This window comes from Corvus moneduloides, chromosome 13 (assembly GCF_009650955.1).
Source record: "Corvus moneduloides isolate bCorMon1 chromosome 13, bCorMon1.pri, whole genome shotgun sequence".
NCBI classification, from domain to species: domain Eukaryota; kingdom Metazoa; phylum Chordata; class Aves; order Passeriformes; family Corvidae; genus Corvus; species Corvus moneduloides.
The window spans coordinates 2560448-2582070 of NC_045488.1; the positions used below are offsets into that span (position 1 = coordinate 2560448).

The 21623-nt window shown below is 48.9% G+C and overlaps 1 protein-coding gene and 1 long non-coding RNA gene across 3 annotated transcripts in view; one reads left to right on the forward strand and one right to left on the reverse strand.

The window, feature by feature from the left end:
• Nucleotides 1-14370, reverse strand: part of SHC4 (SHC adaptor protein 4) — a 28725-nt gene extending 14355 nt beyond the window's left edge. For both annotated transcript variants that reach the window (XM_032123086.1, XM_032123085.1), the window contains exons 1-3: nucleotides 13055-14370; nucleotides 6098-6168; nucleotides 73-136 (exon numbers count right to left, since the gene is read on the reverse strand). In XM_032123086.1, the coding sequence (XP_031978977.1) occupies nucleotides 73-136; nucleotides 6098-6168; nucleotides 13055-13639 (720 nt within the window). In that variant the 5' untranslated portion in view covers nucleotides 13640-14370. The remainder of the gene's footprint in view (nucleotides 1-72; nucleotides 137-6097; nucleotides 6169-13054) is intronic.
• An 834-nt stretch (nucleotides 14371-15204) lies between these two features.
• LOC116450681 lies at nucleotides 15205-20452 on the forward strand. The gene is made up of 2 exons (XR_004242914.1): nucleotides 15205-15939; nucleotides 18520-20452. It is a non-coding gene; the product is annotated as an uncharacterized LOC116450681 (long non-coding RNA).
• The last annotated feature ends 1171 nt before the right edge of the window (nucleotides 20453-21623 follow it).

Consider the following 21623-nt stretch of genomic DNA (forward strand, 5'->3'; position numbering starts at 1 on the left):
TTAGAGAATCATGTATCCTGCTTATCAAAAGCAGATATAGAAAAATAACTGCTAAGCTAAAACAGGATTTACCTTCCGCTTTTTTATAGCTCCATTTGTACCCGATACAGCTTCACACAGTCGGCTTATTGCTTCCCTGCAAATAAAAGAGTACAGCACAAACTGTTGGATCATTTCACATGCACCATCTGTAACAGAGCCAGCAGCTCTGCAATTTATTGTTATCAGCCCACTTATAAACACTTAAGTCTTCTGGAAGGTCTTTCACAGTTGTTTTTCTTTCTTCTTTCCTCCCACTGTTAAAAAAAAAAAACAACCAAAAGAGCTATTTAACAAAATACAGTGATTCAGCAGCCTGGTTTGGATTGATTCTTTTTCTTCATCAAAATCGGTTTCACCTAATGAAAATTTGTTTAATAAAAAAAACTCCAAACATAACTAACCACAAGACAAACAACCTAATGCCTTCAAACCCTTTTTCTCAGAATGGTTAATAGGTCTCTTGCTTGGCAAGAGGGGCTCCTCCCTGCTTAATCCTTCATATTTAGCACAGCAGGTGCGTGCTGACTGGGCCCAGCTGGGTGCTCTGATCGACTTTCTGGCATTTGGGATTTGTTTTAAAAAAAAACAAAACTAAACCAAAAAACAAAACAACACCCCCTCTCCAAAAAAAAAAAAAACAGCCAAAAAAAACCAAACCAAAAAACCAAACCAAACAAAACAAAAATACCCTAACAAAAAAACAGAACCAAAACCAAAAAACACAATAACCCAAACAGCAGTGTGGAGGGGTGTGGAGGTATAATCACCTTCTCCAGTTCATTTTCAGAGCTATCAGTCCATGTCTTGTAGGAATTTCCCAAACGAAACCTTCTCTCTAGCCACTCATTCTCCTCTGCAGGTTCCTCTCAGTTCAGGCAGCAGAAGGGTAAGGCATAAAGCACACACGGTGTTCATTTCTAGCTCAAAGATAAATCCCACACAGGATAACAGAGTGGTGTGCTGTGCCTATTTTCCACACTTGAACAAGGCAAACTGTGGCCTTTGCTCAGGCAGGTGGCTGGTTTGGACATTCAGTGGAGCACTGACAGCCCTGGTTGAGGTTAGCTCAGCAGCTGGGAAAAAACCTTTCTGCTGGCAGTCACAGGCTTGTCCTCACTGACACTTATTGCTTTGAAGTCAACAGGAAAATAGTGCCTTACTGGGCTGGGATGTGCTTTGCAAGTTTCCATAACCTTGCCTGGACATCCTGGTTGGAGCTGCAGCCCAAACCTCTCCAGCTGCCCTGGCTCTGTGCCACAGGCCCTGTCACCCTCTCAGGGTTAGGGTCCCATATTGGGCACTTCAAGCCTCAGCCTTTCTCTCATGGCTGAATTCAGATTTATCTTCCAAGCTGGGATTTTTTTGTTGTTGTTCTAAAGCAGAAGGGAATTTGTTTAATTATTTGTTTATATTATTGAATTATTATCCAAAGAGCTAATTAGGAAACGAGCTGCTTAGGAAAGTTTTTCTGTTTCCAGATCCCAGCGCGTGTGTGGGAGGAAAACACCACTGGCTTTCATCTCCTGAGAAAGTTTTGGTTCAGAAGGGCTAAAAAATATCAGGAGACCACACAATGACAAAAGGTTCCAGCCAGGTATGTCCCATGAAGCAGAGGTGCCCCAGTGAGGAGCATGGTCCCCCCAGGACCCTGCAGATCAGAGAGGAAATAAAGCCAGCCCAGTGCTGGTGAACCCCAGCATCGCTGCTGCCCCTGCTCAGTGCCCCACAGGCTGCCACACCAGTGGGCTACGTGCTTGAAGCACTGAAGATCAGTGATACACATTGAGGCTTCCTGCCAGGGAACATCCTGAGAAATTCAACCTGGACGCTGTCAAATGAATGGAGACCTCACCCACAGCAAAATATAATTAATATTTTCTGAGTGAAAACAGCAGGGAAGAAGAGGGGCCTCATTGTGGGCTACACAAGATGGAAACCCAGCCTTTTAAACACTGACCCTTCTTAGCATTTAAAGGCAAAATACTTCCCCTACACAACTGAAAATACGTTTTTTAAGCAAATTCCTGATACCCTTCTTGGTTAGCTCCCGTTTTATTTACCTGGTACCAGGAGGAAGGCCAAAAACGAAAAAAAAAAGAGGAAGGCATCCTGCAGGATGAACTTGCAGATTCCAATAATCAGCTTGGAAAATGAGAACTCATCTTCTCATTCAATATTAAAGGAAATTAAAATCAGAGCCAAGACATTAAGGCTACTTGGAGCCTTCAAGTCTAGCCCTACCTAGAAAGAAAACCAGATACAGAACAAATTGGAAAAACAGAGAAGTTGTCTCTTTTGGTGACAAATGAGTTCTTGTACATGTCAGGCAGCCCATGTGAAATCAAAAGTTGTAGGCAGAGATGCCAGCCACAGAGCCTGTTCTTGTACAAGTGTGTTGACTGCCCACTTCACCATGCTCTGAAGCAACTGTCCAGCAAAAAGGAACCAAAATGTAGGCAAACCATTTCTACTTAATAGTTTCTATTACCTCTCTTTGGTAGGGGAAATAATCTTACAGACATTTCTTGCTGCACATGTCTGGGTGATTTTCCAAGTGATCTAACAAAACTTCACAAATATTATTTTAAAGGTGTGAAAAGCAGGAGTTTGGTAACACCTGCTGCTACAACTGAACACTTCCTACATGCAGCCATTTCCACAAACTAGAACCTGCACCACAGACTAGGAAGAAAAGAAACTCTGGATGCGTCCACGATAAACTGAAATCAGTCACCCATTTTTGGTATCCATAAGCCTTTAGACTAGTTGGGTTTGGTTTTTTTTTTCCTTTTTCAGGCCTGCTCAGAAGTACAGTCCACAGGTTTTCTCTAGGTCTGCAGCCCTGGAGTGAAACCTGTGGCAGACACGGCTCCTGCTCTTCCCAGAGCGTGCCCGTGCGGGAGAACGCCTGTGGGCAGCAACACTGAGCTGCTTTGTTTATTGTTCCCCCAAAACGAGAATAAAGGACGAAAGATGGGCTGATGTAAGCAAGCAAGCATGCTGTTGAGGATTTGCTTTTAAGCATCTAGGGCCCTGCCTACACCATGTAACAGAAAGGGATTATGTGGCTCAACAAAGTTGAAATTAATCTTCCAAACAAAGTCAGCCTTCTTCCAGCAGCCCTCCCCGGCTGCACATTTCAGATGCCCTTCACCCCTCACTGCCTGACCATTTTCGGGTTTGCAAGTTAATGTCCCAATCCAAGATGCAGAAACCCTTTTCCCAGAAATGCCCAAATTTGATGACTGATAATCAGCTTGATTTAACAGAAGTGGGAAATGTGTAAGAGGAAAAGAGCTGAAGGGCTGGACAAGAGAAGAACATATCAGGGTCCAGCTAAGGCAGGACCCGCCACAGCACAAGGGTGACAACCCAAACACATCTTGTATCCAGAACAGCAAGCACAGGCTAACCATTACAAAAAAAATACAAAGCCCCTCAAGCAGAAGAATCTGTTACCCTTATTGTTATTTCTTGGTGTTACTTTTCTCATCTACACAGAGTTTGAGATCACAGATTTCTGCAAAATGGGAGGGATGTCCTAAGAACAAGTAAGTTGTGTCATGGGCGGGCAACAGCAGAGAGCTGGAAAACAAGCAGTGGAATCTCCTCTGCCAACCTCCTTACCCCACAGCCACCGAGGGTAAAGAGCACCTCAGTGCCCAGCCCTTCCCTTGCTGCACTGTGGTCATTTGGCCACACAGCACCTCTACACCCCATGGTCATTCATAGCACTGGAGAGGCCACTTTCTGCCTTCCCTAACCATGTGCCTGCCAAGCAACTGAAAATGCAAGTCCAGCAAGAAAACAGAAAGTAAATCCTCCATGTTCATGTCTTTGGATGCCTCACTGCACTTTGGCAAACATGAGTTTGTTGATCTTTCCAACATTCATAAGGTAGATAAATAACATCTTCAATTTTAGATAACATGAGGTAACTAAGCATGCACATACATATAAAGCAAGGAAGGGTGCAGACATAACTAGAGACCCTTTCTACCTCACCTCAAAACAGAAGATGCCTCTTTGTTTAGTGCAATGCTGTCAAAGTAAAAATATTTTTTACCCCAGTTCAATAACAAGCACGATTAAAATGGGATAATTTCCAGCAGCTCCTTGGTTGGTGCATTGTGCATGTCTCTATAAACTTACTCCCCTGAGAGAACAATAGGGGAATAATCAATGTTATCTTTGCTCCAGTCAGCTTGTCATTGATCGAACTTTAAAGTTTGCATGCGTGAGCTCAGCACTTCAGCATCTGGTTTGCAAACAGTTTAAGTTTTGAATTTCTCGTGTTAAGGTCAGCAGTGGCATTTTTTTTAGGTGATGGAAATACTTCCATTGTTAAATTTTGACACAGTTCTGCTTAACAAAACCTTACTATCTGGCCCAAATTTAAGTTGCCAAGCTCTTGTCACGCAGTAATTCATATTCATTATTTTCCAGACAAACCATCCAAAGCTCTGTTCTCTCAGCACAGCAGCACACACACCTCTTGCAAACAGGAGATAACCTCACCCTCTAGCTGAGCTGTGAAGAACTGAGTGGCCTGGGCTTTGGGCTCAGCGTATTACATGGCTCTTCTCGGTCAGGAAAGGACTCACCTGAGGGAAGAATAGTGGTATCTCAGGCACTTCTTGATACCCACATGCAGGAACTGGGTGAGTGTGTGCTTATGCCAGTTATAAATGTCAACAACTGCTGATTCTGAATATAAAACAAACAGGACAGCTTTAAAGTGAAGTCTATGGGCACTGAAGGACTCAAGTTTTTCAGTTCCGTTCAGCTGGTAAGTCTGGGAGCCAACAAGTATAAATGCAACACTAATCTCTTCATGTTGCTTTCCTTTCTTCATGACTTCTTTGATACAAACTTGAGCAAGCAAAACAGCATCGGAAAATCTCCTGCCAGCAGGAAGGAAAAGCTGGGCAGGCACAGGAAGCCTCAGCCACACTCCTGGCATCCTCAGCATGAACTGTGCCAAAGAAGCAGCTGAGAAGACAAGGGAGCATGTCTAAGGCCAGGTCAATATAACCTGCAGCCACCCATGTCTCCAAAAAGCCTTTGGAGGTGCTGAGCTGCTGGGTGGCTGCTGGGGCTGCCTGGCAGAGCGCTAGTCCTGACTGCTGGACCGTGAGCACATCGCAGCAGCACACAGTACTCAGAGCTGGAAAGAGGGTGATTGTTTTGAAAACTCAAACACTCCTGCAGTGCCAGACTTGCAAGAATAAATGTAAAAAGAAAATTTTGCTTTTCTGTTTCTGACAGGACATTTCAGCCACCCCACAGGCATGGGGGTACGAACAATCTACACCCAGAAACTGGCATCAGTCTGCAACAGAAGTTGCAAAGTTCTCAAAAGACCACAAAATATTTCACATTTAAACCACATCCCCAGCTGTATCTGAAAATGAAATATTAATCTTTATCTGATTTGCAGCCTAAAAACTTGGGCTTGCAGTACAGATGGAAACAGCTGTATTTCAACATGCTTTCCTTGTGACTCCACCTCCAGCTGTGCCTGGTCTCGGTGCAGATGGGGTCAAGCGATGTCATACATCTGATAAAAATTCATTAGATGACCTTGCTAGATTGAGGGACTGATGGCACTTTCTGCATCAGGAGTGAAGCAGCGTGGCAGAGAGACCCATGAGGGTCCTGGCTCTCCACCTTGGCCACGGCACCCACAGGCACGGCAGCAGCAGTGGGTTTCCCCTGTGCAGGCAGCGCCGAGCCCACGTGCACAGCCCGGCTGCTGCCAGTCCCCAGCTGGCTGTGGCTGTCTGCTCTGTGCTGCCACTGCAGGGGGAGGCTCACTGAGACAGAAGAACTGGGAGAGGAATTACGTCTGTGCCCGAAACAATTCATTTTCCAATGCAAATAGCCTATTGTAATGATCAAATAATTCAAATCATCACTTAGGAAAAAACAAAACAAAACATGCGAACTCCTATTCAGAATTGTCTCAGAGCTTGGCACACACCCTCAGCTTTATACAGAAATTAGCACTCAGGCTTTTCATTCTTGGTCTGAATCTGAGTTTTATACCACCCACCTGGTGACTTGTGTTCGTGTGCCAAAGTCCAGGGATCTCATTGACTGCAGCACTTCAATACAGCCCATGTACTATGGAAAACAGACAGAGAAAAGGGAGTACTGTTAATATCTGGTACACAAGTAAGAGGAGGATCACAGGAGGAAGCAAATGTGATTACTGTCCACTAAGTTTATGCAGAACCACAGCCTAAATGGAAAATCAAATCAGCCATCCTAAAGCTGCTTCCTAAATAGATCTTGTTTTACTAAAAGTGTAGAGAAGAGCAATAAAGATACCAATGGCTTAAACACCATAGCACAAAAAAAAAAGGTAAAGCACTCTGGGGACACAAAATCCAATTATTCCTTTTTTTTCATTTCTGCTTACTCTCACTTATTAGCCTGTGAGACTGAGCTGGGAGGAATACATGAGGAAATACTGGAGAGAACAGAGTCCTCAGGAGCAGAGAGGCTCTGGAAGCCCCACGAGACCAATGCACTCAGAGCCCCCCTGCAGAAGAGCTGAGTGTCCCTTCAGAGAGCAGAGGCATTACAGGCCACGAGGAAAACCACTGGCTCCACACTGCTACACGTCTGATGACAAATAACCTCTGCAGAAGATGAAAGATGTGAAGTTGCAATTCCAGCTCGTAGCAACAGCTCTTAAGAGCCTACACTATAAACTGACCTGCTCTTATTAAAGGCTGACTGCCACACTTCTGTTGTATGGAACAGAGCTGGGGCTTTTTCTATACTCATTTGGGATTTGCATAAGACTAATTCTCAGAAATATCAAGGATGTGATGGCATATCCCCAAACATATCTCACTAATCCTTCAGCATTTCTGTGAATGTCCATCTCTCTGTTGTTGAAGCAGTCTGATCTCTTCATTTCAACAGGCTGGCATAGGTCTGGGTCTCTCATTTTTCCTCTTGGCACCATCCTGCAGTGCTCACACAGTGCCCAGAGGCTGCAGTCACAGCCTGCCTGTGCAGACCTCTCCTTCACGAAGTCAAAGCTTCTGGGACACAGAGACAACTTGGCAAACCCAGGCAGGGACGTGCATGCTCTGTCCCCTTGTCTGAATGGAGGGAGAAAGCATTCTGTGTCAGAGAAAGGTACCGTATTTAGTTCCTGTGCCTCATTTTGCCTGTAAATCAATTTTTCTGCTGGGCCATTCAGAGAGGGTTGGGTCTAGGTATCTGTTTCAGCTTTGGAGACTTTCAGAAATGAATGTATGTGTGAAAAAGAGAACATTATATGTGCAGTCAGGGATTCCACAACAATTGTATTATCCCTATTTTGCTTTCTTTCCAGATAGCAATGTAACCCTTGGGAGAACTCCAGAATTAGGTCAGAGACCTGGAAGAACATCAATAAGAATCTGAAAGGTTGGCAGAACTGCTTCCCTAATGAACATTTAATGACTTTGAGAGCTATCTGCCTTGTTAAAGATATTCCTGCTTAACAGGAATGAAGCAAATGTGGAAAATATGTCCAGAGCCTCAGCTTGTAGCACAGCAACGACCTCTGATCCTACAGTATAAGGTCAAGCATCCTGTGAGCTGGTTGGCTGCTCCTCTATCCTTGAAAAAAGAAAAATTTAGAGGAGTAGGTGAGTCATATGCTGATAAGTGAGTCCCCATTGCATCCTGAACAGATGCGTGGGAAGCTACTCTAAGCAAAGATGAAAAATCAATATTAGGTTTTTGCATAAGTGACCCTGAGTGAAGCTGAACTTATCAATGATTCACAAAAGACCTTTTTTTTTTTCCCTTTAAAAGCCTGAGTAGGGAAGTGCATTAACATGGCACCTCACTGCATCTCTCATTTATTTCAGCTGTTGTTGGTTATCTGACGTGGTGCAGCTCGTGATGGCTGAACCTTCACTTCACAGTATGAGGGTACAGAGAACCAGCAGAGCCTTGGGCAGGGGGACGATGTGGGGCTGGGGCAGAGGAAGTCAGGGTCACAGAGCCTGGGAGAAGCCTATGGAGCACACCAAAGGACAATGGAATACCAGAAGCCTATTCAAGAAAACAAAAGACATTCTCCAAGGAAGAAAAAAATAATTAACAAATAAACAAGGAAAATATTAACCCCTCCAGAGCAAAATCTCAGAAGCAGCACAACCAATGTATGAGGGAAAAGGGAAGGCAGGGGAGAAGGACAATGTTTGTCTCAGAGACTTCTGCACCCAAACTCTAGTTCAGGTGGTGCCCCTACTCCCTGTCCTGTACACCCCAAACAGCAGCTGCCACAGAAACCCAACAGGCTTCTCTGGTGATGCAGGGTCGAGGCCAACTCATCTTTCCTGCTGCAGGGAAGGTTAAACTAAAGCATGGGCAGGGCAGCAACTACGGTTGCCTGGGACAGGAAGCCACAACAGCCCACAGCTCTTGCCCCAGCCCAAGCTATTCACCAGGTACTTTTGTGATAACCAGGTCCAAAAGTGGTGTCCAAGGAGGGGTGTTCATCTTCTGAAGCTCACAGAGGGAGGCAAGACCCAGGTCACCGAGCTGCTGGGCAAGTTGGGGGAAGCTGGACACAGGCCCAAGGGTGCACTAACCAGCCTGGGGCAACGAGCACAGATGTAACTGCAGAATTCAGCTACCTATAGAAAATAAAACAGCAACAGTGAAACAAGCCAAGGGCTGAAGACCTGATATTGCTAATGAAAGCAGATGCTGAACCCACTGTTCTGTCAGCAGCAGGATGGAGAGCTTTTGCCAAGACAAGCTGCAGCTCTTGGGAGGGAAAGGAAAGACTCCCTGGCCCCTGCTGGAAAGGGAACAGCTCCACTAACAGCAACATGTGCAGAGATATCCCATCTGCAGAGATATCCCATCTGCCTGCAAGGGGCTGTGGAGAGCACTGGCACCAGGAACTGCTTTGTCCCTTGGGGTTTGAATACAGAGCGTGATCGGGGGCCGGCTGCCGTTTCCCCACACCACCAGGATGGCAGGGAGGTGGTGGAAGAGAACAGCAGTTATTGAAGATGCACACACCTTTTCACATCCATTTACATGAGATGACAGAAAGTGGCTGCAAACAGGATGAGGGACTGTGTGGGAGGAGATGTGAAGGCACTAGGTAGGGCCAGTGTGAATAAGCAGCACATGGCAGGACAATGCAGAGTGCCAGGCTCAGGAACCTGTTGTGAGATTTCTCTGTTTTCACCCTGGCAGCCAACACCAGGAGCCAGCCAGGGGTGTGGGGAATGAGCAAAGCACAATTACTGTAGTTTTTGTCAGGAAGTTTTCTCAGCCCTTCCTTAGGGCCTGTGGTAGCCTTGGGGTTGGAAAGCCACTGTGCCCACTGGAAAGCAGAGACCACCAGAGCTCCCCTGGCAGTGGCACTGCTCCTGCCAGCACACAGACTCCACTGTGCCAGTCAGCTCAGCTGCTCATCCTGCCTCACACAGCAGGATTTACTGGGCTGGGGTAAGTGCTCCATAACGCTGTTAGCCGCCACCAGTCAGGCAGCTAATGAAGAACTTTGGCCCAGGTTTGTGCCCTGCAGGACATTCAATCAGCTCATTCCTCAGCCTGAACCACACTGGTTTCCTCCAGCAAACACCAACCCCATCCAGATCCAAAATCAAAGGCAGCAGAACCTCTCCCATTCCCATCACGGGAAGTGGAGAGGCCAAGGCAGCCCACAGCAGCAGTGCACAGCACTGCAGACGTGGGTGGTACCCCCGGGGCACCTGTGAGACAGCGCAAAATCCGGGCAGAACCAGCTGAAAAGCAGACTAGATACCTTCAAGGATGAAAAGAGCCCATTAAAGATCATTAAGCACAAAAAACCCCCACCAGTAGTTTGCCGGTGCTAGCCTAGCTCTCCTCATGTGCTCGCCCTGCTCTCATCTTCCCCCCTGCAGCAGCAGCGGTGCAGACAGACAGACAGACAGGCCCTTGGTCTGTCCCACTCCTCGTGCCCACGCAGCACAGCCTCTTCCCTAAGGGCAGCAAGCCAGGGCTTTTTGTGATGAAGAATAGCTTTTGATAAATGAAATTTTTTCTGGGGAGGTCTAACCGTTTTATTCAAAGGCTTTTAATTTTTAAATATATCTCGAGGAAAAAAAAAAAAAAAAACAACAGGGAAGTCATAAATGCAGCCATAAGGAAATATTTTCCCTGTCTTTTTAGTTTTGTGCTGAAAGACCACTTTCTGCATCCCTGCACTCGGGCCAGGTCTCTAACAGAATCGTTCCCAATCCACCCTGCCCCCGTTCTCCGGCTGTGACAAAGCAAATGGCCTGAAAACACGCAGGTTTCTGTGAGAATCGGTTCCCCGGAGAGGCGCGTGTGCCCCGCGGGCGATGCCGCGGAGCCGAGGCGCGTTCCCGCGGAGCCGAGGCGCGCACCCGCGGGCGCTGCGGGGCTGCTCAAAGCCCAAACCCCGAGCCCGGCACGCTCCAGTCCCGAGCCCCCGGCGCATGATTCACAGCTGCGGCTCTGAAGCCGTGAATCACCGGAGCCCATCTCCTTCCTGCGAGAGCCCGGCTGTGCACACGCGTGTAGTTATTTATTTACGACGGGCGATGCAGAGCAGCTCTCCGGGTGCAGTGTCAGGGTGCTGAGCGCCAGGGAAGTGGCTACAGCTGAAATAGCACAATATTTCCCTGCCCTGAACCTGGGAGAGGCGCTGGTGGCAACCTAGGACCAGGAAAGGGCTGCCCTGGACCCCCTTCCCCACACAGAGGCAGGGAGCAACTGCTCCAGGCTGACCGGTGGCATCCTTCATGGACAACAGGACTCTGCAGGGCACTGGTGCCCACTTGCACTTTCAGGGAGCAGTTCATGTCATTCCGAACTTCCATGTTAGAAATAGTCAGGCTCCTTTTAATCTAGAGACATGTAACCGATTTTAGATATATATGATGGCATTATGTGTATGCGTTCGCCATCAAACCGCTAGCAGAGGATCAACCTGTAGGTTGGTAAAACCCCTTTAAGACAAAGGATGCTGCAAACAACCTTCACCATATTATTTTAAAGTGTAATGGTATTGTAATGAAATATCTGGCAATAGTATTTCCTTTTCACATTTTAGTTAAGTAGCACATTTTTAAAACCAATCATCTTTCAAAGACTCGTGCTTTGATTTAAGCTCAGGCACAGAGCCTTACTCCATGTTAGGTCCAGTAAACATCATCCTTGCTGTTCTCAGAGAAACCACTGGTGCAGGACAGTGCTAAGAGCCAGATCTCATCCTCCTGCTCAGGAGCAGCCACCTCCCTGGCACTCCCTGACAAGCAGGAGTGAGGATGGCAAGTGCCTCTTGGAATATTCCTCAGGCTCATCACAGCCATGACAAACCCCAGCAGGAAAGATAAGTGCCATGGCCACTATGGGCACCATTTAGAGACACCCTCAGCTCCAGATGGGCAGCGTTGTGGGAAGGTGTGTAATAGGTAGAATGTGAACAAGGACATGGTAAATATCCCCCTCGTAAAGCCAGCAGCAATCTGCATACAAACTGTGTTTTGAAACATAGCAGCGTGAGAATCAGAGCTGTCCAGGCTCCTCTTAAAATATTAATATTTGGGCTCTTTGTTATTTGCACGAGCATTTTGGGGGACCAGGTGCTCTTGTGGGTCTCAGCTTCCTCATCAGGCCTGGGTGACACATGGCTGTGAGACAGGTGCCCTGTCACACCCAGCCACAACTGCCTTCCCCAGGGGATGCAATGAGCCCAGCACTTCCTCTTTTTAAAACAACACCAAGAAAATTTCTGCCTCGCTCCAGTCTGCAGGGGACAGCTTCTGCCCTATGGCATTTCTTTAATTCACCACATTATTGCCTTTCTAAAATAAATGTAGATCCTTTCCATGTAATTGTTGAATCCTCCTCAGACTCTGATTATGCTGTTAAGGCCAAAGATCTCTGGCACAATAGATCAGCGGTCTCAATAACATAGGTCTGACCCGCCTCCTAGAAGGGTCTCTGCTGAGATCCCAACAACCCCATACCCCAAAAGGGCACAAGAAGCTGGATGGGGAGAGTGAGTGTCTCCAAACACACAGGAGGGAGGGCAAGGGCCAGGGCGAGAGGGTAAAGGACTGGAAGCAGCTCCAACTGCTCGGCCCTTGGTCTCTTGTCCCTGCTTTGCCTCCAGGTGACACCATGCCTCTGCACCATACTCCTGCCATGCTGCAGCCCTGGCCACTTCCCAGCCCATCTGAGGCTTCCTCACCAGCTCCTGAAGAAGCCTGGTGGTCTCTGGGGAAATGAGCACCTTGCTCATCCTCTCACCTTGCCCATCCTCTGATGCTGAAATGCCCAAACCCCTATTCTACTTATTTACCAACCTGCTGCTATTGCTAAAGGGGCTAGTTAAAAAGAACACCAAGAGTTTGGCCAGGACATGTCAGCAATGTTCTTGCAGCTCTCCTTGGGCAGATTCCTGAAGGCTCACAGCCATGGGAACAACATAAGCAGGAAGATGCAGGGAAGAACATCTCCCTGTTGCGTTGTGAGGCTCCGGCCAGGGAACCCCCTTCAGAGATCCTGCCCATGAAAGGAAGAGCAGCAGAAAACCTTACTGGAAATACAACCTGGGCAGTGCCTGCCCCACAGCCTCCCTGACAAATATGTCGGCAGTGTGGGCCAGAATGCATCCAGTGCGTGGAGCTGCTCTGTGAGGGATGGGGAGCCCTTTCATGGGCCTCCTTTTCCCTCCAACACACATTTCAGGCCAGAGTAACCCGTTTTCGTTGCAGCTCAGCAGCACTCCTCAGAAAGTCTACAGATAGTCCTTTGGAATTGGATGTTGTGTTACCTCTGGAAGCAGCTGGGGTGCTTTTAGCTCCCTCAGTTCAACGCCACAGCCCTACGTACACCAGAAGACAGGAAATACACGGGAGAATTCAGTATTTCGGGGCATGGACTCTAGAGGCGGGAAAATGGAGGTCACCCAGCTGAGCTGTTAGCTCTGTCAGAGAATGGAAGCCCAGGGAGAAGTACTCACCCGCACACTGTAGGTGGCTCCTGGCTCCTGGCTGGACGTGCTTTCATTGCTCTGTGCGAGGCCCCTGTCCTGCCTGCCCACAGGAGCGGGCTCCTCAGCTCCCCGCACAGCGCAGTCGCCCGCTGGCTTTGGGGTTAGGAGCAGCTTGTCCAGGTCTGGCTGGGGATACGAGGCCGACAGGCAGCTGATCTCAGGCGAGGTTGGGCTGCTGGGGATGGTAACGCACTCCGTGAGTTTAATTCGCGGCACCTCTTTCGTTCCCAGGCAGAAGCTTTTCAGCCCCGGCAGATTTGACGGGTTGGCAAGTTTAATGTTGGCCATCCGGGGGATCAGCGTGCACAGCGTGGTGCAGGCGTCCTGTGGCCCCAAGGAGACATCTTCTGTCAGTAAGTTGGGTGTTGAAGAATGGGAAGAGGAGGAAGAACCTTTGATATTTAAAGACGTATTTTGTGTACCTTCATCTAGGGAGGTTATGGAATCATTCCTGAATCGGCTGTACTTAGCCCTGTGCAGCATTCCTGGATGTCTGAATAACCCTACGTACAGGACGTGTCCACCGAGGCTCTGCTGGCTGCGTTCTCTCATAGCCTTGGCAGATCTGTAACTGGATATTCTTGCATAAATTGGCTCTTGTAGATAAATTATATGGAAATCAAGCAAGTCAAACAATTTTCAAAACAGAAACCTATTGGATATTTTTGCTGACTCCCTCTTGAATGGTTTCTTTTCCTCAATGGACAAGGTTTAAAACTGCATGGACATCTGGCATTTTGTAAGCAGTAATAAAAGCAGCATACAGGAAAGCACATCGGTGGTGTAGCACCTTAAGCTGAAGAGCCACTCTCCAAACCTGCCTTCATTCCTGCCTCAAGACCAGCTCTAAATCCCACCTAGCTCTGAAGACTCACAGCTGTAGCATCAATAATTGCGGAGTCCTGGCTGCAGCGAAAGCTCAAGCATATTCCACACAAAGCAGAGCAAGACAGCTACGAGCCCAAACGTATTTTCAGACCGGCATGAACCCCGTAAGGTGCCCGGCTCTCTGCACTTCCATCGCCGCTGCCCCAGAGGCGAAGAGCATCCCCGCGCTGCAGCTCCTGCCCCGCCGTCAGGCTCAAACCCAGGATTCTTCGAAAAACACTGAGCAGCGTCGGTCTCGCTAATTCCTGCTGGAAAGTCCTTCAGCACCATAATAATCCCGAAACAACCGAATATTCCTGCGGCTCCGGGGCCGTTTCCCGCAGCGCCGCGGGGCAGCAGCTCCGCAGCGCCCGGGCCGCCCCCGCCGCAGCCCCGGTCGCCGCCGCCGCCGCCGGTTTTATGAATGAAGTTTTTTTTTTGTGAATGGGCTCGGCGCGTGCGGGCGGGCAGCGCCGTGAATGGCGCTCGGCGCGCGGCCGCGGCCCGGCGGCCCCCGGGGGGCGCCTCGCAGCCAATCACCGCCCGCCGCCGGCTCACGCGCCCGCAGCGCGCGGGGAGCGGGGCCCGGGGGGGCGGGGGGCGCGAGGGACCCCCGGGGTGGTGCCGAAAACCCCCCAAAATCCCCCCAAAATCCCCGTTCTGCGGCCATTCCTCCTCCGCGGCGGCACAGGCAGAGCCGACGGGCTGGGCCCAGCCGCAGCCGGGGCTGCGATGCCTCCCTGGCTGCCCGCCCAGCCCCAAGGAAAGCGCAGGCTTGTCCCGGCGCTCCCTGCCCGGCAGCTTAGCTCCGGCCCCGGGGGAAAAGCGCCCCTCAGGCATCGCGTGTACCTCAGGCAGCGAAAGAAGCGAGACGGGTTTATTTTACTCACTGAAAATATCAGGGCCCTCAGCACGAGTTACCTCGGCTCCGTGTGGGGCTTCGACACCTGGGGCAGAGTGGCGGGAAGAGAAATTCAGCATCACGGGGAAACTGGGACCGGGGCCTCGCTTCCCTCCGTTGGCTGAGGCATTTTCTCTCGCCAGGTTTTCAATGTTGAGTTCACCTTCCTCAAGCTCAGAGTGGTACCGGCCTCATTCTCTGCTCGCGTTCAGGGCTGTGAATCAGCTGCAGGAGGATGAGGAGAGGCCGTGCTGCCCATTGCCCTGCCTGTGACAGGCGGAGAAAATCACAGCCTGTCTCTGTCACAGTGAGAGAGCTCATCACAGCCAGTCCATGTTCTTACCTCGTGTATGAAAACTGGTATCAATCCTAAAGATGCAATAGTTGCTACAATAAGGTAGGGAAAAATCCCAGTCCTCCAGACTCTTTTAGTGAAATATGGCTCAAAGAGGAAGTGGCTGCTTCGAATCAACCCATTTCGGTGAGGATGGCTCAGACTGCTCACTAAATCAAACCCAAAGGCAAAACCTGGACCAGCCACAAGTTATAAAGAATGACTAATTTCTCATGAAGCTTTAATGATGGCTTTGAGCACAAAATAATAGAAAATTTTAGAAGTGATTAGCAGCTCTATTGATTGCACATAAAGCACAGAAACTCTCTTAGCATGAACATTTCTCTTTCATTTCAACGCCACGCTGGAACATGACATCAACATGGCTGGAAGGAAAACTGGGATGAGAACCCATGGAGCCCACACTGGTGAGGAGGAGGTCTGCAAGGGAGTGCAAACTGTGCTTCCCATGAAGAGGGCAATGAGGACCAGCATTCAGGGAGATGCTGATGCCCCAGGCTTCCATATTGGGGAACCTCCCAGATTTGTCTTTTCTTTACTGCCATGAAAAACGTGCAAACAGACAAGCCAAATTTCCTCTTTGTGCAAGATCAGCCTTACTATCCTTCCTACCTTTCCTCTGAGTACACAGCAAGGGTCTTCTTGCCTTACAGCAGCCCCTTGGCACAGATGACAGCACTGGGAAAGTATGACTTGGTGACCAGGACACTCCCCCGTGCCTTAGCTCAGGTAAGATTAGTTCATGGCTGTGGGTGGTCCCTGGCCCATGGTGGTCCTCATCTCCTGAGCCTGCCTGCCTACTGCTTCTTCCTCAGGAAGCAATCTGAGCCTTCTTTACCTGTGTGAGTGAGAAAAGGGGTGGGTGGGGTCCCTGCTGGCCCTGCAGGAGATGCAATCCCCTCCCTGTCCCATTGGCAGGTGGAAAGGGTTAATGGGGCAGGCTTTAAACCTGTGTGGTGAAAAGGGACATTTTCAAGAAAAAGAAATAATGCTGCAACAGCCTGTCCTTCACTAATCACCCACAAGCTGTGTCTCGAGCCCTGCACGGCACCAGCATCTGCTGCCCCGTGGTCAAAGCGTTGTTGCCCTCTCGAGGTGCCCAGGGGGGCTCAGGGTGGCTTCTCCAGAGAGGCGAGGGAGGTTGGTGCTTCAGTCGGCATTTCTGTGCTCACAGGCACCAGCAAGTGCAGTTACAGTGTGGGAGGTGAAGAATAGCTGGTGTTTTACTGCAAGTTCCAGAGAAAAATGCAGCTGTGACAAGCTCCGTTTTCAGCAGTGATCAAGAAACACAAGCTCAAGAGCAGGACCCCTTTGGACAATGCTGCAAAGAGCAGCATTGTCCAAGCAATACCAGCCATTGTGGGGAGGGAGAGGAGGGAAAAGAAAAATGCCATGCCTTTATAAATTAAAAAGCTTTTTTTCTCAAGGCTAAAAACAAGATTTCTGTTTAAGATACTGAGAAATCAGCCTCTTACCAGCACAGAGAACAAAGCTTCTTTAAGCACTGGCGAAACTGAGCCTACAGCCTTGTATTCAGCCTAAAAGGAGCCTGTGTTTCTTGCTCACAGCTCGAGTTCCCGGTTGCTCACAGTGCTCAGGGCTTCCCACCCTCCCAGCTCCCTGCTCACGCCTGCTGCTGCCCCAGCAGGACACAGGGAAAAAATCATTTTGCACCTCAGATGGGTTTTGACACAGAATGGTGCATGCTGACAAAGGGCTGTGCCACACGTGTTTTCTCAGGCTACCTGGGAATGCCCTCATGGTGCACAGTTAGGAGCTGAAACCTCCCTCAATCGCTGTTGCCCCAACACACCCAACCCTCCATCACACCCCGTCTACAGCCCCAAACAGTCTCTCAGCCTCAAATATGCTGCATGAAGAACTGCTGTGGGCAGTGCCCAGTTGAGTATTGTCAGAGGGAACAGGAGCTCAGGCAGGTGTAACCACACTGACGGGACAGCACCATTACTGAGGAGCAGCTACAGCCACTTCTAGTGCCCCTCTGAAAGAGCTGCAGAGAAGGAGGCAAGAGAGCAGCAGCCACAGCTCCAGCATCACCACAGGCAGCCGATCTGTCAGGAAGAAGCAGTGTCAGCCTGGAGCCTCAGGCACCCTTGGGAGCAGCCCCAGTTCAGATCTGGGGCTGTGGGATCCCAGCTCGAGCAGGCACTTAGGCACCCCACCCTCTCCTTGCAGCGCCGGGGCCGGGACAGGCGCACACAGCGCTCGCAGGGGACAGGAGAGTTCACGGCGAGTTGGGGACCAATTGAGAGGCGAGGAGGCAGCTCAGCAGTCTCACACCAGGAGTGTGGGGGCAGCACGGGGGAAAAGCTGTCACCCACCTGCAGAGCACACCCAAAAAGCAGCTGCATCTTGCAGGAGCCCAGAGGAAGCCGTTGCGTGCTGCTTGCACCCGGTACAACAGAGCTTGGCCTTTCTGTTAGAATTTGGAGCAAACAGGGGACTTTTTCCCTTTATAAATAGCAGCAGCAGAGTTAACTCATGCTGAGGTGCACCAAGATGATCTGCCTTACTTCCTCATTGACATGCCTGGCTGATCCTGGCAGAAATCAGCAAATTGTTACAGAACGGCAGGAAAATCCCGTGGCAGGTAACAACATGGTGGCAGCTACCTCTGGAAGCCTGGAGCAGCTTATTTCCACTAGAGTCACACATGGAAACTGTTCTATTCTATTTCAATTGAGAGAAATTTATTTTCCCACATGTCGAATCATTCTCATTGTTTTATCTCCTAGCCCTTGTTCTGAGTGAGGAAAAACTAGGTGGATTTGACAACTGCAGCCCCTCCTACCTTCTAGGAGAGCCAGAGAGGGTTTTCTTGGGCTGAAAACACAGGGATCAGAGTTACTGGGTTTGAGGAGGACAAAGGCAGGGCCCCTGGATACAAAAATCAGAGATTAGACTATTAATACTTTTCTCCCATTCTAGCTAATCCCTGAAATCATGTTCTAGGGTGACAAAGTCAAGTTGCAATTTCCCTTCTTGGGCACCACACTGTGTTTAGCTCAGCCCAGTTTCACCACTCACAGCAACACTGCTGTGTCCAAAACTGCAGCTCCAAGACAGCAGAAGTGCAGTGGGCCAAGGCAGCAGAAGGCAGTGCTGCTCCACCTGGGCAAAGCTCACATCCTTGCAGCTGAGCAGGATGGAGTGGAAGGACCCAGCCTGCCGTGCAACGGGGCTGAGCTGGATGTGCTCCCTTTTATATTGTTTTTATATCCTCTTTGCCTGGCAGGACCACCACCTCCTCCTTCAAACACTGATGGGCTTTGTTGTCTTTTCCCCCAGGACAGTCCCAGAGCACAGGGGAACAGAAACAAGCTGGAGAGTCCGGTGCAAAAGCCCAAAATTCAGTCTGAAGGTTGCTCAAGAGCCAGCACAGAGCCAGTCCTTGCAGCTCTGAGGGAAAGCAGCCACCAAAGATAAATGGGTGAGAGCTGAACACGGGAGGAGAGCACAGCATGGGAGACCTGTGCCACAGCTGGCCCCTCTGCAAAGTGGATGGTGCATATTCAACAAGGACATACCCAAAACAGAAGAGCTAGTGAAAGCTCCTGTAAGCCATCAGAAAACATCACACTGCCCTAACCACTGCTTTCTGAAAGGATTTGCACACTGAGAGCCCAAAGACACCTTCAGTAGCACTTGCTGGGCTGCCTCAGCACTGCTTGCAAGGAGACTGAGTGCCCATGAGCAAAACCCAGCATCACCCCAGTCTCTGTTGCACCACGAAGTGCTCAAAGGAAGAGCAGATTAAGAATCTAGTGACTGGATCCAGCTCTGAGCACAGCCCACAGCAGGAGGAATAAAAAGACACATTTCAGCCTTAAGTAGCCTAAAGCTTCCTCGCTGCAGAATTACCCACCACATTAAACAAATTTCAGCAACAGCACCACCAAACTACTGTCAGCTCCAAAGGAAGTTGGGGGTAGTCATGCTTTAGTGGCATCTCAGGGCTTGATATCCATGCAGTAGCAGGCAGGGAATAGCCTTTCCTGGAATTACCTTTAAAGCTGTATTTTTATAGGGCAATCCACTAACCCATATTAGAAAATAATAAATCCCACAAGAGGGTTGAACTTCTCCCAGTGTCTGCTTAGGTGTGCAAGGAAACACTGAAGGATGTACCCTCATTCAGCATCTGTCCCTTCCATCCTTGGATGATTGCCTTTAACTTGGAAAAATCAGGAAGTAAACCTTGACACGGGGGCATTTCCAAACACTTCTTCTTGTTAATTTGCTCTCTTCCTCTACAGTCAACATTCTTCCATAAGGAAAGTTTTCCAAGAGCTTCTTCCAGTTCTTGCTTTTTTTTGCCAAACATCCTTGCCTCTCCAGTGCTTACCTATTCCTCAAGACAATCAATGGCAGAAAGGACACTTACCATCTCAGCTGCAGACAGGAAAGCCCCAAGAGCTTGAAACAGCACTCTTGGGCCGAATCCATCTAAAAACACAGTCTTCCCTTGCAGGAAAAGCATTATAAGGAGTTTAATGCTCTAAATGTACATTTAGGGTTCTTTTCCCTGAGAGATGCTACTGAACAGGAGGACTTTTACTACAATGTCTTTGAAAACTGTACAAAACCCCCAAATGCTTTGAGTGACAACATTTATTGTTGCTTTGTAACTCTGCAAGAAATGAGTAACCTACTACAGAGTCCAAAGCCTTATAGAAGCATGAAGTTGTTTCAAATTTGGTGTGGACACACACTGACTTCCCCTACAAACACAGGCTGAACTGCTGTGGGTGTGAGCAGTGCTGCTGCAGCCTCCAGAGTCTCCACAGGAAGCCAAGGACAAACACAGCTCCACGCAGTTTATTCCATGCCCCCTCTCCCCTTTCCCTTTGCAGAAGAACAACTCTGTTATCAGTGTTACATGATTATTAAATTCCTCATTAGTCACTGAGGCTGGATCCCTGGAAAACACCACAGCAAAGAGCTGGGTGCTCTCAGTGCCCAGACAGACCCCCCACGCATCTGCCTTGTGTGGGAGCTCCCCAGGCTCCATGGAAATCTCATTTAACAGCTGGGAGCACACCAGGGCCTGCAGCTGGGGCCAGGAAGTGCAGTCCAGCTTGGCTTCCCCTGCATGTGGTAACTCATAAAAGACCCCCCAAGGTAAAGAGCCTGCAGCTGCATCATCTCCTGTGGGGTGGGTTGGTTTGCCCAGTAGTGCTTTTAAAAAAAGCCCACAACAATAAACAAACAAACAAAAAAAAGAATAAAGCCCTGTGTTTATTCACAATGATCCTAAAAATCTGAAAGCAAGTCCAAGGAGCTGTCATTTTTGCTGAGTGCAGTTTAACTGAGTTGGGTCTTTCCACACATTGTGGACACAGATTCATGAACGTCCAGCCCTATCCCTACAGCCCAGGCTGCTGTGGGAGCACAGGCAGGGCTAGTGCTGCCTGAAGGAATTTAGCAGGAGCGATCTTTTTTCTTGTGGTGCTTTTTCTGGTATGTGCAGAAGTGCAAAGCATCATTTAAAAACTCACCAGAGGCAAGGAACTTTGCTCAATGTTAGTGTTTCTTAAATGGTGAAGAAATGAAGAGGGAGAAAAAAATTCAGTTTGTAAAGGCTTGAGGGTAACTAATTTTTTGTCATTTCCATAGCACAGGTCACACTGTGCCACCCACTTTTTTGTACTTTCCAAAATTCTTACCAGGTTGAGAAGACAGAGGCAGAACCCAGATACAAGGAGTTATTCTAACTGCAACTCATAGAAACTCCAAAGTGGGGTTTGTAACAGAAGCACTTTCACCAGAAGACAACTGCAATAGCAGAACTGAAACATGAAGTTAAGGTACATAAATAGAAACTTCAGAATTACAGGACAAAGCTTTATCCTTTTTGAATTGCTACAAATATTTGCACACGTGGGAGTTGCAAAACCAGTTAATGACACTGTTACAGGTCACTGTTACTGCCACCGAGGAGTTTAAGTAGAGAAGAGGGGACAACGTGCAGAGAACTTCACGTTGTTTTCCAACTTCATGCATCACTCCAGCAGTAAGGACAGGTCAACTGAAATTCTCATCCCATAGAGCATGTGAGAAATCCCAGCTTTTGGAGGTACCTGTGCTTATCCTTGCTCATTTCCACTAAAGTAAAACACTATTTCCTACTCAGTATTCTGCACCTGGTTCAGTCCCAGAGTCTCTGAAGGGTGGGTTTTCCATCTGATACTTTTCTGGTCAGTGGGTGACAACAGGGGGCTGGGATCCATGTGGAAAGCCCTCAGCTAATCCTGCTTTTTGCTTCAGCCACTCCCCCACTGTGGCTGAGGGGCTCAGCTCCCTGCACTGGCTGTCACCCTGAGCTGGGCCGTGGGAGCCAGCACACAGCTCCTCCACCCTGTGGCCACAGTGGGACACAGACCTGTCCCAGC